This window comes from Phyllopteryx taeniolatus, chromosome 18 (assembly GCF_024500385.1).
Source record: "Phyllopteryx taeniolatus isolate TA_2022b chromosome 18, UOR_Ptae_1.2, whole genome shotgun sequence".
In the NCBI taxonomy this organism is placed as follows: Eukaryota; Metazoa; Chordata; class Actinopteri; order Syngnathiformes; family Syngnathidae; genus Phyllopteryx; species Phyllopteryx taeniolatus.
The window spans coordinates 10215258-10233529 of record NC_084519.1 but is presented as its reverse complement, the minus strand read 5'-3'; the positions used below and the strand labels follow the sequence as shown (position 1 = coordinate 10233529).

The following is an 18272-nucleotide window of genomic DNA, read 5'->3' as shown; positions in this document are numbered from 1 at the left end:
ACTGCGGGAGAATGCATACTCTGAGAAACCCAGGCAAGGACAAGGAGAACATAAACTCCACACAGAAAGGTCCAAGGCAAGATTCAGACTGATCCCAACTCAAACCATCTTGTTGTAAAGCACTACCTACAATGCGCAGCAATGTTCAGCTCCTTATTAAAATATTTCAGTTATTACTGTTATCCAATAATGATCTGAAATATATTGCTTGTCTCTGCGTTAACCACAGTCTTAAGCCAGGCGCACACAGAGCAACACAACTGAACCAAACAAAGCTGGACAATCGCAAACAAATTACAATCGGCGACTGACCCTTGCACACTTACTGATGATCCTGAATTTACAGCAACAAAAAAATGCTACCCCTAGCATTCTTATTGGGAAACAATGTTTGGGAGTGGCACCTATATTAGTTTACTGAACCACAAACAACATGGTGCTATTGTCAAAAGCGGAGAACCGGACTCCCAAGAAGACAAGGATATTTTCACCAACACATGGCTTTTCATTCCTCTATTTGAGCACCCCTTGGCACTACAGTCATACTAACATGGCTGTGCACATTATAATAACATAATAACCCTTCCTCTCTTTTTTCCGTCCATTTCACTATTTTTGTTGTGACAAAACATGATCGCATTTTATTGGCTGTAAACAAATATGCTGTTGCATCGCACTGTAGAACCGTGTAGACTGCCTGACACCATGCACTTGCAATTCGGTGTGCAATTGCAGCAAATTAGTTGCAGAAGGTCAGCAACTGCTGGAAACTAGTTGCAGAAGGTCAGCAACTGCTGGAAACTAGTTGCAGAACAATGCACCCTACGCAACACAAATAGTTCACTTGCCTTCGGTCGTGTCGCTAACTTTTGATGATCAAAAGATTTACATCATTACTTGTACTTCAATCTTAACTTTCATTCAGCATAGCATTTACTACATTTAGATTAGACTTAGATTTAAATGACATTGTAGTAGGATGCTGATTTATATACCTTTTCCCAAGATGCCACTGTATACAAAAGAAAAAAATATTATTTTCATGCCAGGTGTCGTGCTTAGTTTTCTGCCCAGCTGAGGCACGTTGTCAAGTGAGGAAGTCTCACATGACTGAAAATAGGGGTAATCAGCCACTCATCTCAGTGCTAGAGCCAACGAGCGGTTTTACTGAGTAAAGTGAGTCACTGTTAAGAGTATTATAGGGACAACGCTGTGCCTGAGGCGATTCACTGTACAGTGGATTAACTGGATATTTGTGCTTCGCACTGTGTTTGTCTTCATGGTTGATCAATACAGTACAACTTGTAACCATAAACAGAAATGGCCAGAAACAGACATCAGCACGTTAATTATATAAGCATTCATTACAGCACAGCTAAACTAAGGGCTGCCGCACACCAAGCGACATTGAACATGACTGAACTGCCGCGCAGTGTGCGGGTTCTGCAATTAGTTTTCATGTGTTGCCATAATATATGGTAGCTTTAGCTACCAGCAATCTGCTTATTTCTTGACAATCACGCCGTGTTGTTGTTAGTGGTTCAATAATAGATAAAATAGTTTTTTGGGAGCTTCAAAACATTGTTTCAGATAAGAAAACACGGGGTTGTCATAATTTGTCTGTTGCAGTCGCTGACTCTTCGGGATTTTTCAGTTCAGTCGTGCTCAGTCGCTTGTTTGCTTGGGGTGAGTGAGGCCTTAGACATACTGTACACTTACTTGGTCTGATGCACTTCACAATGTGCTGTACAATGTTTTCAAATTATTAAAACAATACAAAAAATATTTTTGCTATGACCATAAGTATGTTGTTTGCCCATAAACCTCATGTTCAGTAGCTCAAAAATTTTTTATACTACTGGGGATAATTTAACAATGGCCCTGACCTGCAAGTTCTCATGACCCTAATCAAGTATTGAATGGTGCAACTTCCAACTTGTATAGTATGCTCTTGTCCAGGAGCGGGGTTCAATCCCCGGCCCCGCCTGTGTGGAGTTTGCATGTTCTCCCCGTGCCTGCGTGGGTTTTCTCCGGGCACTCCGGTTTCCTCCCACATCCCAAAAACATGCATGTTAATTGAACACTCTAAATTGCCCGTAGGTGTGAATGTGAGTGCGAATGGTTGTTTGTTTGTATGCGCCCTGCGATTGGCTGGCAACCAGTTGAAGGTGTACCCCGCCTCCTGCCCGATGATAGCTGGGATAGGCTCCAGGACGCCCGCGACCCTAGTGAGGAGAAGCGGCTCAGAAAATGGATGGATGGATAGTTTTGAATAACAGTTTTCAGCATTGTCTATTTCTTTCTCTCAAAATTATGTTTACCACTTAAAGATTATGTAATGTTTACCAAAAAAAAGCTGTCAACTAAAATGCAAATGAATTAACTTAAGCATCATTTATTGGGGGGAAAACAAACATTTCCCTTCTGTTTTGTGCTTGCAATGCTATTTAATGTACTCCAAAGTGTGCTATTACGTTTACAGTTTCCCATGGGGTGTGCACAGAGAAGCTACTGTGTCTCAGTTAAATGTTCTCTTTATGGCTAAAGAAGCAAGAGCTTATGCAACTTGTGTCTGGAACAGCCTTCACACTCATTTAGCTAATTGGGCTGCATAGTACTTGCAAGTATTGCTAGTTTGCCAAGTCTGACACGTGGTCTCATAAAGGGGACTTGCATCTGTGCTTCATTGTTGTTTAATGCAATAATAAACTGGCTAAAACCTGATTCAGAGAGGCTGATCCTTGCCCACAAGGTACCTCAAGATGAGTGGGGTGGATACCCCGGCGAGAAGGATGACGAGATCCCATGTCGGCGGATGAGGAGCAGTAGCTATGTCAAAGCTATGGGAGAGGTGGATGATGATAGTGGCGATTCCGAAAGCCCCAAGACCTCCCCACAGAAAAGCATTCGGCCAGATGCTCTTGTCCTTAAGTCAGCCATGCACAGACCGCATTTTGACTCCCAAAGGTAGGTCTGGTCCAATATACTGTGTGACTATTTGTTTCATCGCAATCATTTGTTACTTCTGTGTTCTATGAGTGTTTGTCAAGCACTTTAGGCAGTTGTTTAAAAAAGTTGATGTTTTAATAATGTCAGAGTCCAAAGTAACATTATCTGAAAAATAGTTTCAGTAAGAAAGGTTTTCGGCTACATTGGAGTGGTATTCATACCAATTTCCTTGATCGCTGAAATGGGAAAATGAGAATAATAATTGGGCCGGAATTACTTACAAATATGAACAAATATTGAAATCCAATCCTCCTCCTCTATCGACTGAAGACAAGATAACCTGATTGATACATTTGAAAAATGTTACTGTCCAAATGTTTTACCAACAAATCCATCATCAGGTGTCAAACATAAGGCCGGGTGCCATATCCAGCCCGCTATCTCATTTTATGCAGCCCACAAAACCAAATCATGTGCGTCAACTTCATGTTTCTAACTAAAATCTGTTCCAAAATTGGAAATTGTCTTCATGTAGAAATTTCAAGCATTTTTCTGTTACCAAAACGCTTTTTAAAATAAATTGACTAATACCGTACTTGAAAAAAAATGTTTTCCTTGACTTTGGATTTAAAAATGAGTTCTCTACCAGTTTGTTTTTGGTGTGTGTAATAATATGGTAAGGCGATAATACAGCTACAGTATATGGTTTCACAATCTAAACAGCAATGTGGCCCACGACAAAAATGAGTTTGATACCCCCATATACTGCCAAATTAATCCCTCACTGACTGTGTTGGGCATTTATTTTAATACAGGGAAGGCGCTATTTATTTTATACAGATCTGTAGTGTCTCATTCAATTTTTGCAGCTGGACATGTTGCTGGTGATTTTTGTATTGCCTATCTGTATGTCAGAAAAGCATAACAAGTGGAAGAGTATTAATTTATTGTTCACCTAAAAGCTATACAATTGTGTAGAATTACATCCCACACATCCTTGCTGCCTATATTTTTATTGAACGTGTTCCTCTCAATGGCTGTTTTCAGACACTGTGAAACAAAGCCAAAATGCAAGAAGGCAGGGAGGCGTCATGCGTCTGCCATCCTTTAGCCACTCACTTCTATTTTCGTTGTTGTCACAGCAGGGTTCTGATTACTCCTACTTTGGGCCCAACATACTTCTTTTGTAGCATTTGGGGGCAATCTTGGCATGCCATATGGTTGAAGGTAGAATCAGCATACACTGTATTCTACACTAACAGGCCACAACATTGGATGGATAGACCTGCACTATAGAAGATGCCAGCTGAATTAGACAAATAGACTATACCCTGGATTGTTGGACAGTCACAGGGGAATTGCATGGAAATTGATCTCAAGCCACCAGCATGACAGTCAACTACATGAACCACTGTATACCCATTGCCCTCAATCAAAACTGAGGAATGTATTTCCCCCCCCCCTCTCATTAACATTTTTTTTAACGTGGATACCAGATTAGGTTGAGTCAAGAAGACACGAGCCTTTCCTGTGATGATATTATGGAGCAATACATTCAGCAATGGCTTATTGAACAGATGAAGATGCCAGTCAGTAGGTAGTACAGTATAATCCAGTTGATGGTCCATATGTTACTTCTTGTCTGTCCCTTGCCCTTGGTCCTATTCAGCCCGGGCTACCGCTTGCAAACCATGAGAGATATGCGGGCCCACCCGAGTGTTACGCTGGACCCTGCCACCACTTTTCATCCACCGCCCTTCCGCTCTCGCAACCAGAGTTACATGCGTGCTGTCAGCACCCTCAGTCAGGCTAGCTGCGTCAGCCAGGTGAGTGGCAAACATGCATGTCAACCGGAAGCAACGCACCTATACAAATATATTTGTTATCATTACTGGCTGTTGCATTAGAAGTGTGTACAGAAATAAAGCACTACATTGAGCCAGTCATATTAGAGGTTGACAGCTAATTGTGATCTGGAGACTGGAATCAAAACGCATGATTGAGTTTCCTTTCTTTTTTGTTGTTGTTTTTTTACATTTCCGACCTAAAATAGAAATATAATTGTTTCCTTTCTGTGAATTTCACGAATATATACTCACACACAAACCTTGAATGTTCATTTTACACTTAACTTTCATAAACTGTGAAAAAAAGTCTTTACATCAAAGTGCAAATCTGCTTGTCTTGAAGAGGCCGCTGATACTCACTCACCTGTCGTCATGGCCTGCCAGTGACTTAGCTTACTAACATGCGAAACAGCGGACTGCTACTTTCGTCACAAGATTAGCGGCTAGGCACAGGGGCTGTGAGACAAAGCATCATAATTAACCACACATCAACATTTCCAGGTATTTCCCTTTTCATACGCTGCGATCAGTTGTGTGAGTCTGTTCTGGAGCTCCTTTGGACCCTGGTGGTTGCTACAGTAAAATGATTTGTGACGCAAGTCCATTTATGGAGAACAAGTAAGAAAAGGAAAATGTGTTTTTGTCCAAAACCAAAAAGAAGCGTACAATCAGTTTGCGTCTTTACTTTATTAAAGAGGAATATGTGTGAAACAATGACATTGAACAGTGGTGAGATTATTATAAACAGACAATACCCTGTCAGTCAGTCAACTGTTTAAATGCATTATTATTATTATCATTATCATCATCAGTCTAGGGCACTATTGCAAGAGCTAACACACCAATTGGAGACTGGATTTTGTTTGTTTGTAGAAATGTGTATTAAATAGTACTGTACCTACTTTGGGGGAAAGGGGATACGGAAAATGAAAATGCTGTGCACTACAAAGTTAACGTATGACTGTTCTGATCTATCCTCTGTTTTATTTGATTTTATTTGACATTCATGCAGCTTAAGTTGGTTGGGAATTGTCAGTGGCATGTCCTTATGCTAACACTCCTTCATATTTGCTGTGCAAAGGGGAAGAATCAAAGTGAGAAAGAGAAAGGAAGAGGAAAAATTAAGGACTGCTATTCCTGTTTTTGTCTCTCAGGTGAGTGAGACTGAGATCAATGGCCAGTTTGAGTCAGTTTGCGAGTCCGTTTTTAGTGAAGTAGAATCCCAGGCTATGGAGGCCTTGGACCTGCCGGGTTCGTTCCGCACTCGAAGCCACAGTTACCTCCGTGCAATACAGGCTGGTTATTCCCAAGATGACGACTGCTTGCCTTCAATGACATCCTCCACTGTCACTTCAACTCTCAGATCCACAACAGGTAAAACAATAACCCGCTAAATCAGAGAGGGCCGAGACCACATATCCTCATGCATCCTATACATAAGCACAAACTTGACATACCTACATATGTACAGTGGGGAACCCTTGAATTTCTGAGATGCCAAGCTGATTTTCTTTGGAAGGTTTTTCATTGCCTTGATTGTTTAGATGGATTTGCTTGAGTGTCAGTTTGCACGCTCCATGCATCACTAGGTTGGTTACCTGTGCTGTTGCAAAGCTGTAGACAGGCAAACGGGTGGGAGGGTCGCATGCACTCACCACACAATACCACAACATGTCATGTCTCCAAGAAAAAGGCCCTGAGCATGAGAAACTGTGGTGTACACACTATGTGTTGTCAGTCTTAGGGAGGGCTGAAGAAGGCCATGGGCATTTGTGTTAAGACAATAAACTACCTGCCCTCGCCCTGCTCTGATGCACCTGCACATTCCTTTTGCAATTTGTAATTGACAGTCTAAAAACTAGAGCCATATGATAACATTCAGGTAAGTCAACACACTAGAGAAAATAACACATATGCTGGTTGCACAAATGAACTGACAAGTCACGGTAAAGCTGTTGATTTGCCTTTGGCTAGTTGAGGTATTGCTGTATTGTGTTGCATGAAATATCTGAAGAGCACTGTCAGGCCAACTTATAAACGTGTCTATCACAGGACAGCTGGCTAATCCAATTGATTCGAGTGAACCATACAACTGAACAAACTCAAAACTGGAAATTTGTTCTCTAATTTCAGGATGCTTTGTTGTTCTGCTCTTTAAGTGTGATTTCACCGCTTTATGTAACACTGTATTTGCAATATCGATCTAAAAGTTGGGTTTCATTGTGCAAGCAGAGCTTTTTCAGCAGCTCCCTCACTAAGTGGATTTGGTGTTTGCCCTAAAGAGTAAAGCTATGAACCCTATTGAAACATTTTTATTTAAATATGTGCACTTATGTTGACTATACACTGATTTTTTGTACTTTATCTTTCTGTTTTTTTACGGATGCTGTGGGCTTTTGTTTTCCTGTTCAATTTGGATTTTTGTATTTTATTTCAATCTACCAACTTCAATTTGGTTTCCATCAACGATTTCTTCTCTGTGACAGAAGCACTGAGGATAAATGAGTGCTCTCCAATCCCACCGTCTTATTTGCTGAACTTGAAACAGGCCAAATAAGCCATTTTTGAGGATTCAATCGCAAATTTACAGCTAACATTTTGCCAACACAGAGGAAGGGCTCCATGGGTGGTGATTAGCTATCGCCTATTCAAGCTTATCTCTCCCATGGTGCACTATTTACACTGTTCCAAGGGAATAGTGGTCTAGAAATTAATGTTACCTGTATTGGCTGGGACAAAGATCGATTCTTCAATCAAGTTTTTCTTGGTAGCGCACAGACCTAGTTAATGCCTGAACTGTATGAACGTAACCCCATGTGAGGATAGTCGGAGGGGAAGGGATCCCGTGTGGTGCTCTGTAGGGCAGATGAGCAGCAAATCCTTCTCCATTTGACCATCCATCTCTTGAAGGATAACCAGGGGGAAAGATCAACTGGAGGCATCAGTGATGATTGTTCCAGGTATTTTAATACTGAAGCATACATATATCTATGTATATGTGTTTGCACTGCCTTCTCAGTGAATAAAATAGCTATTAACTGATAGAGTTTCTATAAAGAATTGGTAGAATAACTCTGTTGTTTTGAGCAAACAACTCACAAAAATGCAGTCTCAATTTTTGTGCGGGATCAATGACAGCAGCAAATGCAATGCTGACTTTTGTGAGTTGTCTGCAATGCCGGTATATCAAGTGTACATAGACAACTGTAAATGTAAATATTTGAAAGGTGTATACTTCCCAAACTTCCAAATGTTTTCATTTTTGCAATCATAGAATCACCACTGTCTCAGATGTCTCGTATGTGAACGCAAAGTCTACCCTTTGGCATTGAGTCTGTCAGCTGTCTTTGACTGTGGGATTGCAGCTCTCCCTTGTGCAGCCATCAAGTTGGGGGGGCGTCAAATTATTCACCTTGGACCTAATTTTTTCAATAGGGTTCATAACTGCTTCTTGGTCCAGTGGGTTGTGGATCTTCCACTCTTTTAACATCTTTTCCTTTGCACAAAATGGCACAAAATCCAAGTCGCTCAAAAACATTTTGATGAATCAATTCTCAAATAATCAAATGTTGATTTGATGATGATTGATGTGTTTGATTCCACTCTTTTCTGTGCTGTGCACTGTGCAGTGAAAAGATGGGAAAAAGCTTGTTATTCTTTGACATGACTGAGAAGGCAGTGTAAAACATTTTGACAAGCCTACAGTATGTGAGTTCTCGGACACAATTGTCCTGGTGGATTTAACACATTTACACAGCACAATAAATAAATAAATAAATGGATGAATACAAATAAAAAATAAACCTCAAGCCAAATTGCATTCAAACAACGATTGGCATCACCAAATTAGCCAAATCATTTATAGCAATCCTACATCCTGAATCATGGCTGAAAAAAAATGAACAATTGGGTCGCACTGTGCATGTCTGGAATTGCTAACTAACTCACGTATTGTAAGTTTGCCATAGATATGTGCAGTTGATGCTCTAAGTTCAGAACCTCAATCAAATCACACTCCAGCTGTTCCTTTCACCTCGCATTTTCCTGTTTGCATATTCAAATCTTTCTTCCAGAGGGATATGATGTTGTGGATGCGACCTCGTTTCTAAATGACGACATGATAGAGGACGATGATGCTGCCAGCTCCTCTGCCTATGCAGAGCTGGAGAGGCTAGAGAGAGAGACGGTGACTGCTCGCAGTCAGCACAGTACTAGCTCCACCGTAACGGCCATCTCGGTGCCCCCGACAACACCGCCATCATACAGGGTCCCCAGTGCCTCGCCCATGGCCGCCACTGAGCCACCGGTCCCTCAAGCCATCCAGGCCTTCAAGGAGTCTGCAAACATGGTCGCTGCCTTTAACATGCAGTGGAAGGATGAAATCTCAGCTATGCGCTATGAGCTGGCAGAGCTACGGCGAGATGTCTGTGGGGAGCTGAAGACTTTCAACAGCAATTTCTTCAATTTCACTCAATGCTACAATATGTGGACGTTGTGTCGGGAGCCATGCAGCGATGGCACCACACAAACACAAGACAGAGTGTCCATTGGAATCCAAGCAGGATCCAGCTGGTCCATTCGGCAGCATACGCAGGACAAGTCAGTGATGTGTCAACCTGAACCGGCGCCGTTTAGCATCATGGATTTAATTAACACACCCCGAATTGAGATCATAGAGGGAACCCCCGAGAGCACACCAGAGGGTCCGGGCAGTCCTGCTAGCCCACTTCCCATAGAGGACTTCCCATGGGAGATCAACAAAAAGCAAAGGGTCCCTAAGCCACAAGAAATATGTGGCCACACAGGTGGTCACAGAAGTGCAAGTCTCGAACTCTGGTGCAGGAAGTACACCAGTGGGCCCATGTCATACATGTCTATGTCGTTCTAATCACTCCCGTCTGTCATTCTATGGGACACGATGAGGAAGCCATGGCAAAACTTGGTATTTTCTTTAAAAAAGGTTATTGTTAGTCCCTTTATCCTCTGCAGACACTATCTGTTATCTGTCAAAAAGGTTATGAAGTTCTTTTAACAGCCTCTAAGAGACCACTGTTTTAACCTTCAGATTGACGTGACACGTGAATGTGAGCGAGATGGTAGCTGATCTTTAGATCAACAAGTGCCAACAAGAGCAGCATTGTCTTTCCTCAGTTGTCTTAAAAAAATAAAAAATAAAAAATCGAACTCAAGCAAAATTTGAGGATGAATAACAAACAAATTGGTTTGTCTCTGCACATTCATCTTAACTCATGTTCATTCCAGTTTCTCCATGTAGATACACTATCTTCACCACCTGCGTATACTGTGAATAACTTAAACCCTAAAAATAGTTTTCTAATGAATGCATCAAAATGAATAATACTATGTAAGAATATATTTAAATGGAGTTAACTTTTAAGATATTCCAATCAAAGCGTTCTGTCACAATGGCCTTTGATTTATTTATTTTTTTAAGCCAATGTTGAATATTTCCAACATTAAATAAAGTTTATGTGGACTAACCACCAAAGGTAGAAACTGTTATCATTTAATAAAGAGAAAATGGACAATTTGGTTCAAAATAACAACAACAACAAAAACTCGATAAAAGGGTTGATTAACAATGTAGCTTGAGGTTATGAACCTTAAAATGAATGACAGACTGTGCAGTTACACAACATTTAAATGAGGAAAAACAACAAGGGGGCTTCGAAATAATCTAGTACAAATGGTAATGGCTTCAAAAGCTCCATTTATGTTCCAGTCATGTTTGTATATAAATGTACAATTTTGTATACATATATGTATATAATACTATATTCAAATACTTACTGTACTGGTTGCACTGGTTGCAGTTCTAAACATACTGTGTTGGATGAGCAGTGAGATATGTTAGTAAAGAGTAGTCAATTTGGTTCGAAACCAAACACAGCACCTTTTCCATGTCTATGAGGCCATTTATTTATTATGTCCATCACTTGGTTGGTAGCAGTGGTCACTGAAAGTTTGGTGCCTCAACAATCTTTGGTTGTACAGTATTATTTCAGTGCATGAGTCTACAAATTCCCAATTTGAGGTGGTAAAAGCTTGACCTAAATTTGAACTCTTGCTTCTGAAAGATCAGCCCCCAACGTAGACAATCAGAGCCGCTGAGGGGCTCTACCTCGTCGACAAGTCCCCAGAGGTGCAATTTGGTACCAATGAATGTACGGAAACCGCCTCACTAGTGATGGCCGAGCTGGGCTCGTGACTAATTTTAATGGGTGGGAACCCCTGTTGAGGTTGTCAGTCACGACCTCGCTTATGAAACAATAGTAACCCATTCGCCGCTAGCATTCACTCTCGCCATTCATCCGCTCTGTTATTCCCTTCTCCCAACATGGTGTACCAAAGTTGAAGCCCAAAGAACTGGGGCTGACAGAAAGCAGCTTCATGTTTTTAAGCCCTTATATCTGGACTATCACATTAAAATACTGTCGCTGGTTAGAAGATTTGACTTTCCGGAGAGTACCTATGTCACGTGATAAAAAACGAAGGCTCTGATTGGCCGAAGACGAGATCTGTGTATCGCCGATCGATTGCTATTCCTTACAGTTCCCTGATGTCTGTCACAGCTGAATTTAAATGCAATGTTTCAAATTAAACAATACAAATTAAAATTATGTTTTTCAAATTCAGTTTTTGAATACAATTATTCAAGTGTAGAAATTCTAATTCGAATAGAAATGACTCAAATTGAGTTCCTGCTGGCACATATTTCAGCCCATATACGCCGGTCGGAGAAAATACAAAAACCGGGCCTAGCCCAGCCCTTTAGAGAGTTGCACCAGGCGTAGCGCTGTATTTGCACAAGTCATGAAAAGAGAGCCCATAGACTTGTCCTTTTTTGAACGTTTTCAATCTTAGACCCGCAGACCAGTTGGAGAAATTTGACATTTGGCATTTGACTGACTGTGGATGAAATTGACAACAAAATTATTGTTATTTATTATTAATTTTAGATAGCTGAAAATACTAAGAAAAGTGTGATTCGTCCATATTTCAAGAATAATCTTTACAACCATTGTTTTAACAATTAAATTACATGCTTTGTAACAAAAGAAAAATGTTAAATTAAGCCTGTTCACATTAAACATATGCATCACATAAAAAAATTGTAAAATAGCTACTTACCTACTTACTGGTTATTGTTGAGAAATATGAACACAGTTTAGAGAGAGTAATTCCATCAAATCTATGAGATACAGACCTGCTAACTAGCTATTGACTTTCCATCCGTGTATAGCGTTGCAATCGAGTGATGCGAAAATCTCGCACTGAATGTTCTCAACTTCTGATTCCGTGCTAGTTTTGTATTGAGCAGAATGAATTGTGTCATTGTGTCTATTTGGATGTAGCTCAACTTCCCACAGCTGAAGTTGCAGGCTACTAACTAGTCAAGACATAATCAACAGCACCTCTGCTGGTTGCAGTTAAGTACTGCACTCCATTCATTCCCCATCAATTTCAAATAATCAACATATTTCTTAATGATCTATTCAACAACTAATCAGTTATTATGCCCATCCCTAGGAGTAATACATTTTAACAAAGAATAATTAGCTTTTTGGCATTGGTAGGTATATTTTTTCAGCAGGGCTTTGTGAAAGAAATGTTGGTAGATGGGTAAAGGTTCAAATTTATTTTTGCTATATCCCACATGTGCAATATTTAACATTTTCTGTTATATATTTAAATGTCAACAAAAAGCAGGTTTTTCATTATTTCAGTGAAGGCATATGACTGTGAAATATCTAGCTTATAAAGATTTATATGTATACATATACACAGTATATTTCAATAGACATTATTCGAGGGAATTACAATGGCATTTCTCAACAATATTTTCTCCTTTGTTGGGGGAATGCAAGGTGATTTTAAGGTGCTGGCCAATCATGATGTCTCCAATCTGTATTCATTCATTCTATGCAAATTATTGGTTCTTTGGTGTATTTTTGATTCATCTGGATATTAAGTTGCTTGTGATCGAATGTTTTTTTCTTTTGGTGACAGTTTCTTTCCTACATATGCTGTATTAAATGAAACTTAATTTCTGCACTTGCTTGTTTTCGCCTACCACAATCAAAACTTTAGCTGGTGAATTTCTTTTGTAGTAGCATCGTGTACTCACACAAGTATTTTTTGTTGTTGATATGAAATGCTGTGCAAAGTCATATTTTTCTAAAACACAAACACAAAACTCTCAAATTCAGTAAACCTATTTGAGTTATCTTGAGTTTCATCATAATGTCATCATTTTTCCAGATGTACCTTGATATAAGTAAATGTAGCAACAAAAATCAACACATTGGTCTATAAATTATTTTAAAATAAACATGAAAAGTAGACATTTTCGAGTAGAGAGAAAATGGACAAAGGGTATTTTTTCCAATGAAATCTACAATTGGCTGTTTTGTTTCTTCATCCCAATATATTTGTTAGAATATTCTGTTGATAATATGTTGTCACCCAGAGATCTAATGAAACAACTGTGCCAAATGTATCATATGTAGTTATTAGGACAAACGCTTTTGAATGGATCTTAGTTGCACCTGATACGCTCCCATTTTTTAAGCCTTTGGTTCTCTTTCATGGTTAATTTCTTCACGAGGAAATGTGCTTCTCTGTTTTGCATCAGTCATGATGCAATTTTCAGGGATCTCAGACTGCAAATGTTTAGTGAATCTGATTCTGTCCGTGTTCTAAAACATCCCTTTTGAATACAGTCGTTTAGCCTGCATTTGTTAGCTTGTGCTTATATTTTGTAAACGAATGAAACGTATGTGATACTTTTGCTTTCAAATTCTGTTTGCTTACTGTGGTGTTTTTGTGAATTTTCCAACTTTTCTTGGCCTTATGTATTTTTCATAAATTGATATAAAACACTGAATTAAAAATGCTTAGAATGTTTATGTTGATGCCAATTTAATGGGGGTCATAGCTTTACAATAACATCCCAAAAAAAGTTACACACACCGAGTTGTTTACCCTAAAACACATCAAAAACATTTTATAGGTCTTGTCAAGCTTTTTATTTTATTTTTATTTTATTTTTTATTTTAGGAATGCTGTCATTTTTTGGGTTGGTTATTATTTCCTTTTTCTTTTATTCCCCATTTCAGGCGCCCGTAGCTTAGCTGGGGGGCGTAGAGAGTACGGTAGGTCCGGTAGGGAACGGCTTTATTATTTCTTTCTTTTATATGTTTCATACGTTTTGTCTGACCCATTGACATTTTTCACTTGGTAGAAATGAAAATGATTTCATGCTCACGCTAATGTATTTGAACTGTCTTCATTTTTCTCACATTGAAGTCTGTGGAAAGTTTGTGTACTAGTACTTGGTAAAGGAGTAAAAAACAAAACAAAAAGAAGTAGTTGCCATCATGTGAGTAGTAGCACACAATCATATTTATTTTTGTTGGCAACTGTTCAAATCTGTATTTTGTATGCTTCTAGAGGATAACTTCACAGAGCATGATTTTTTTCAGAAATTCCATACTTTAGTTTTCTTCATTTGCTGTTTATTTGAATCTCTTTAAAATTTAAGGTCCGTTAAATCCTATTGTTTTTAACACTAATACATCCTCTTGCTTTAACCATTTTACAGAATCAATTATGACACATTACTGTATCTTTTTGTGTTTTTAATGTACTGGCATGCAGCAAGGCAGGTTACGACCAAATATACAGCTTTGTTCTACAAACCAGCACAAATCAATGCTCTTATTATCTCTGAATAATAACAACATGACATTTTTTACTTTTACGATAATTACAGTGGAACCTCAAAAGTCAAATGACCCTAAGATTGTACAATTCCTATCCATCCATCCATTTTCTGAGCCACTTCTCCTCAGTAGGGTCGCGGGCGTGCTGGAGCCTATCCCAGCTGTCATCGGGCAGGAGGCGGGGTACACCCTGAACTGGTTGCCAGCCAATCACAGGGCACATACAAACAAACAACCATTCGCACTCACATTCACACCTACGGGCAATTTAGAGTTGTCAATCAACCTACCATGTATGTTTATGGGATGTGGGAGGGAACCGGAATGCCCGGAGAAAACCCACGCAGGCACGGGGAGAACATGCAAACTCCACACAGGCGGGGCCGGGGTTTGAACCCCGGTCCTCAGAACTGTGAGGCAGACGCTCTAACCAGTCTACCACCGTGCTGCCCGTACAAGTCCTAATTCATCTAAAATGTTAGGGAAACATTTTTTTGTTCTCAAGACTTACGTTCAGCAAACATCAAATAATTGTATTCTTAAAAAAAAAAAGAATACAGTATAGCTAAATACTCCAGCGTTATCATACGTGTTGTTGCTGTGTCACTGCCCTCACTGAGTGTTTTATTGATTTCACGTTTTACTATTAAGACCGGTTATGATTTTTGATACAACACTTGATACATTTTTAAGTAAAAACACCTCATCTTAGCATTATGCCTTTCTTATTCATCTCTAAAGTTAAGCCTAAGAGCCTCACTAAGGCTACGTTCACACTGCAGGCCATGGTCCTCAATTCAGATTTTAGTTAAATCCGATCTTTTTAGTGTTTTATGACTATGCTTCAGTATTAACAGTGATTAAGTTTTACACTTTTATGACCGTTAACAATGTTAAAATAAAACAAAGCAAATGATGGTGACCCAAGAGGAAAACCATTTCATTTTCCTTATATTATGAAAAACAAATCAAAGGGTGACTAGCGTCCCAGAAGAGATGCAACATTATAGGTTCCACTGTAAAGGCCTTTTACAAAGAAACTAAATGAATTTGGTTCTTCTCTTCTACTACTGTGAAGAACGGCATACTTTACAGTCAATGTAATACCTTTAATAGAAACTGATGTATTTTCCCAGGCTTAAAGGATTATGTAATAATGTTGTTGAGTATATGGCCCCAATATTCATACTTAAACTTTTGCTCCCTGGCTCCCCCATAAATGTCAAATTTTGTAAATACAGCTCAACAGTGGTCTTCGTTAAAACATAAATTCTTGAAATAAACAGTTCTCTGATCATTGTAGTGTGCAGCAAGGTTTGTACAAGCACCGCACAAAATGCTGAACAGTAACATCGATACCTACGCTAGAGCTAACACAACTTAAGGGTAGACTGAAGTAAGAAGAAGGGATTCCACTGCAATAAAAGTGATGCCATTCTCCTTATGACAAGCCAGGGTTTTATAAAAATGATTTTGAAGCTGCTATGCTAAGACGAACTAATTACATATCAGTACTTTTTTTCTTGAATTCATTAGGGGTTTTTTGTGTGCATGGTTTGGAAAGATTTAACAATTTTGGAAAGACAAAAGTCCAGATGATATTTGACCACATGAACATTGTAAAAAGACATTATTCAGATCCTAACTTGTAGACACTGATTTGTATTGGTTTGTTGTGATATTATCATACATGTAAGGTTGCACCACCTTGCATCCATGGGGGCATCACCACTGTATGTATATATGTATGTGGCGACCAAACAACATGCTTGTTTTATTGTGCAAACTATTTACATTATATATACAACGTTTTTAATGTAGGAAATCCAACGGCTGAATCATGCACACCCTCAGGTGTCCTACCTGTAAATGTCCTCTGTCAGATCACTCATACATCTCGTCATCCACTTACCCATCTTCATGAGCCAGCCCTCACGCACGCTTAATGCAGCCTATGACATGCAGATGCACAGAACAGAGATTGTATATTATACAAGGAAAGGCATTGGAGGATGCAGTTTTTATAGAAAACCCATTAATACATTTGCTATAGCGATTGTTCTCACTAAAGTCGTAGATAAACTACAGCCTATTTCAGCTGACTTTGGGCGAGAGGCTGAGTACGGTCTGGAATAGTTGCCAGCTAATTTGCAGGGCATGGAGAAAGCCCTATTGATCTTACTGAAAAATAGAATACAATTGTGTTGAATGTAATTCCATATTGGCCGCTGAGCCTCACGGATTCAAGCAAGCAGTACAGTTAATTTACTGTACGTATAGTTCACATTTCTATGTTTCCATTGTAAAGCTATCCCAAGATATCAGACATGTACCATCCAAGTTTTCAGCACCTTTTTGTTGGTGTACTGGTTGCAGTAGTTCAGGACAGTACAAAGTACACAACTTATAACAATCACTTCAGTACTAGACTAGAGCACTACTTCGCTGCAACCAGCGGATGTGCTGTTGATTCTGTTCGGTTTAATAAAATACAACATGTGAGCTAATGTCAATTGAGTTACGTAACTTCTCCTGGAAGCATTGTTCTACTCAATACAACAGTGGCATCAAGACAGGGTAAAATTTGAATCTGAAAATCTGCATTTACCCATCCGAATTGAACTGTACCACTGGATGGAAACGTGGCTAAAAAGGCCCGTGCATTGTAGATGAGGTTTCTTCTTAGTACTTAACCACTAGGCACAATTTTCAACCAAAATCTTTGAAATTATTGTTAGTATGTGAACAGGACAGTACAGAACTACATTTCTATGAGGAAAAGTGTTGAGGTAGTTGTGGTCAATGGTGATATTGATATTGATGATTTGTTTTATTTTTGTCAGGTTGTTTTTCTTTACTGCGACTGGTGTCACAGGGACTACAAAGCTGTATATACAGTAAAGTCACTACTTAGTAAGTTGTTTGGCAGAGTGCGGAGATGAAATGTTTCTCGTTAAAGGATTAGTTTTAGTGGTTTCGAGGCTTTACAAGACTAATATTTATCCTAATCTTAATTTACATAAATAATTGAGCCGGCATAGTTGAAATGAGGGAGGATTAGCATAACACAATCACTCTGTTCCATCTCCAGCCCCCATGCTCATGCAAAGCTTGTCAGTCATTGCACGTCATTAAGCACTACTCCGCCCTGATCTGCGTCAGAGCGGCCTCTCACCAGCCTCTCTGCCAGCCCTACTTCGCAACTGTGGCAAAGACGGCATCTGGCACGAGTGGACGGAGTCGCAAGGCGGGCAGTGACTTTTTGAACTATTACAACGGTCATTCTGAAACTTTGGTCGGGAGCACAAAAGTGTACACTATTTAAATGGTCTGTTGAATTAAGAATTCATAAGACACCATACTTGTAAGTGACATTTAAAAAAAAATAGTAAACATGTAAGCAATCTTAACCTTAAACTGAGATTGTTATATAATTCTGATATGAAATGATACTGATGGCACTACATACTGTACTCCAGTAAGTAGTCGTTAAAAAGTACTGTATTACCGTATGTCTTTTCTGAGGCGCTCCAGAGGTTTCATTTTATTCTTTGTTTAAATAACAATTGACATTTTTCAAATGTAAAGTCCAACATTTGACTTGATTTAATACTTGTCTTGTGATTGTCTGTATGTATTGTACATTATGATAACATGTTACTGTGTGTTTTGAGATGATGCATGAGTAGTACAAGTACAATATGGATTGCTCTTTAGAAGTACATCATGA

At 39.3% G+C, this 18272-nt stretch overlaps 2 protein-coding genes across 2 annotated transcripts in view; both read left to right on the top strand.

Moving 5' to 3' along the window:
• Positions 1-14700, top strand: part of dlgap2b (discs, large (Drosophila) homolog-associated protein 2b) — a 63497-nt gene extending 48797 nt beyond the window's left edge. The window contains exons 4-7 of the mRNA XM_061755015.1: positions 2753-2967; positions 4619-4775; positions 5951-6170; positions 8870-14700. Of these exons, the coding sequence (XP_061610999.1) occupies positions 2753-2967; positions 4619-4775; positions 5951-6170; positions 8870-9684 (1407 nt within the window). The 3' untranslated portion in view covers positions 9685-14700. The remainder of the gene's footprint in view (positions 1-2752; positions 2968-4618; positions 4776-5950; positions 6171-8869) is intronic.
• Positions 4848-18272, top strand: part of LOC133468733 (disks large-associated protein 2) — a 29011-nt gene continuing 15586 nt past the window's right edge. Inside the window, exon 1 of the mRNA XM_061755016.1 lies at positions 4848-5950. Coding sequence (XP_061611000.1) covers positions 5803-5950 — 148 coding nt within the window. The 5' untranslated portion in view covers positions 4848-5802. The remainder of the gene's footprint in view (positions 5951-18272) is intronic.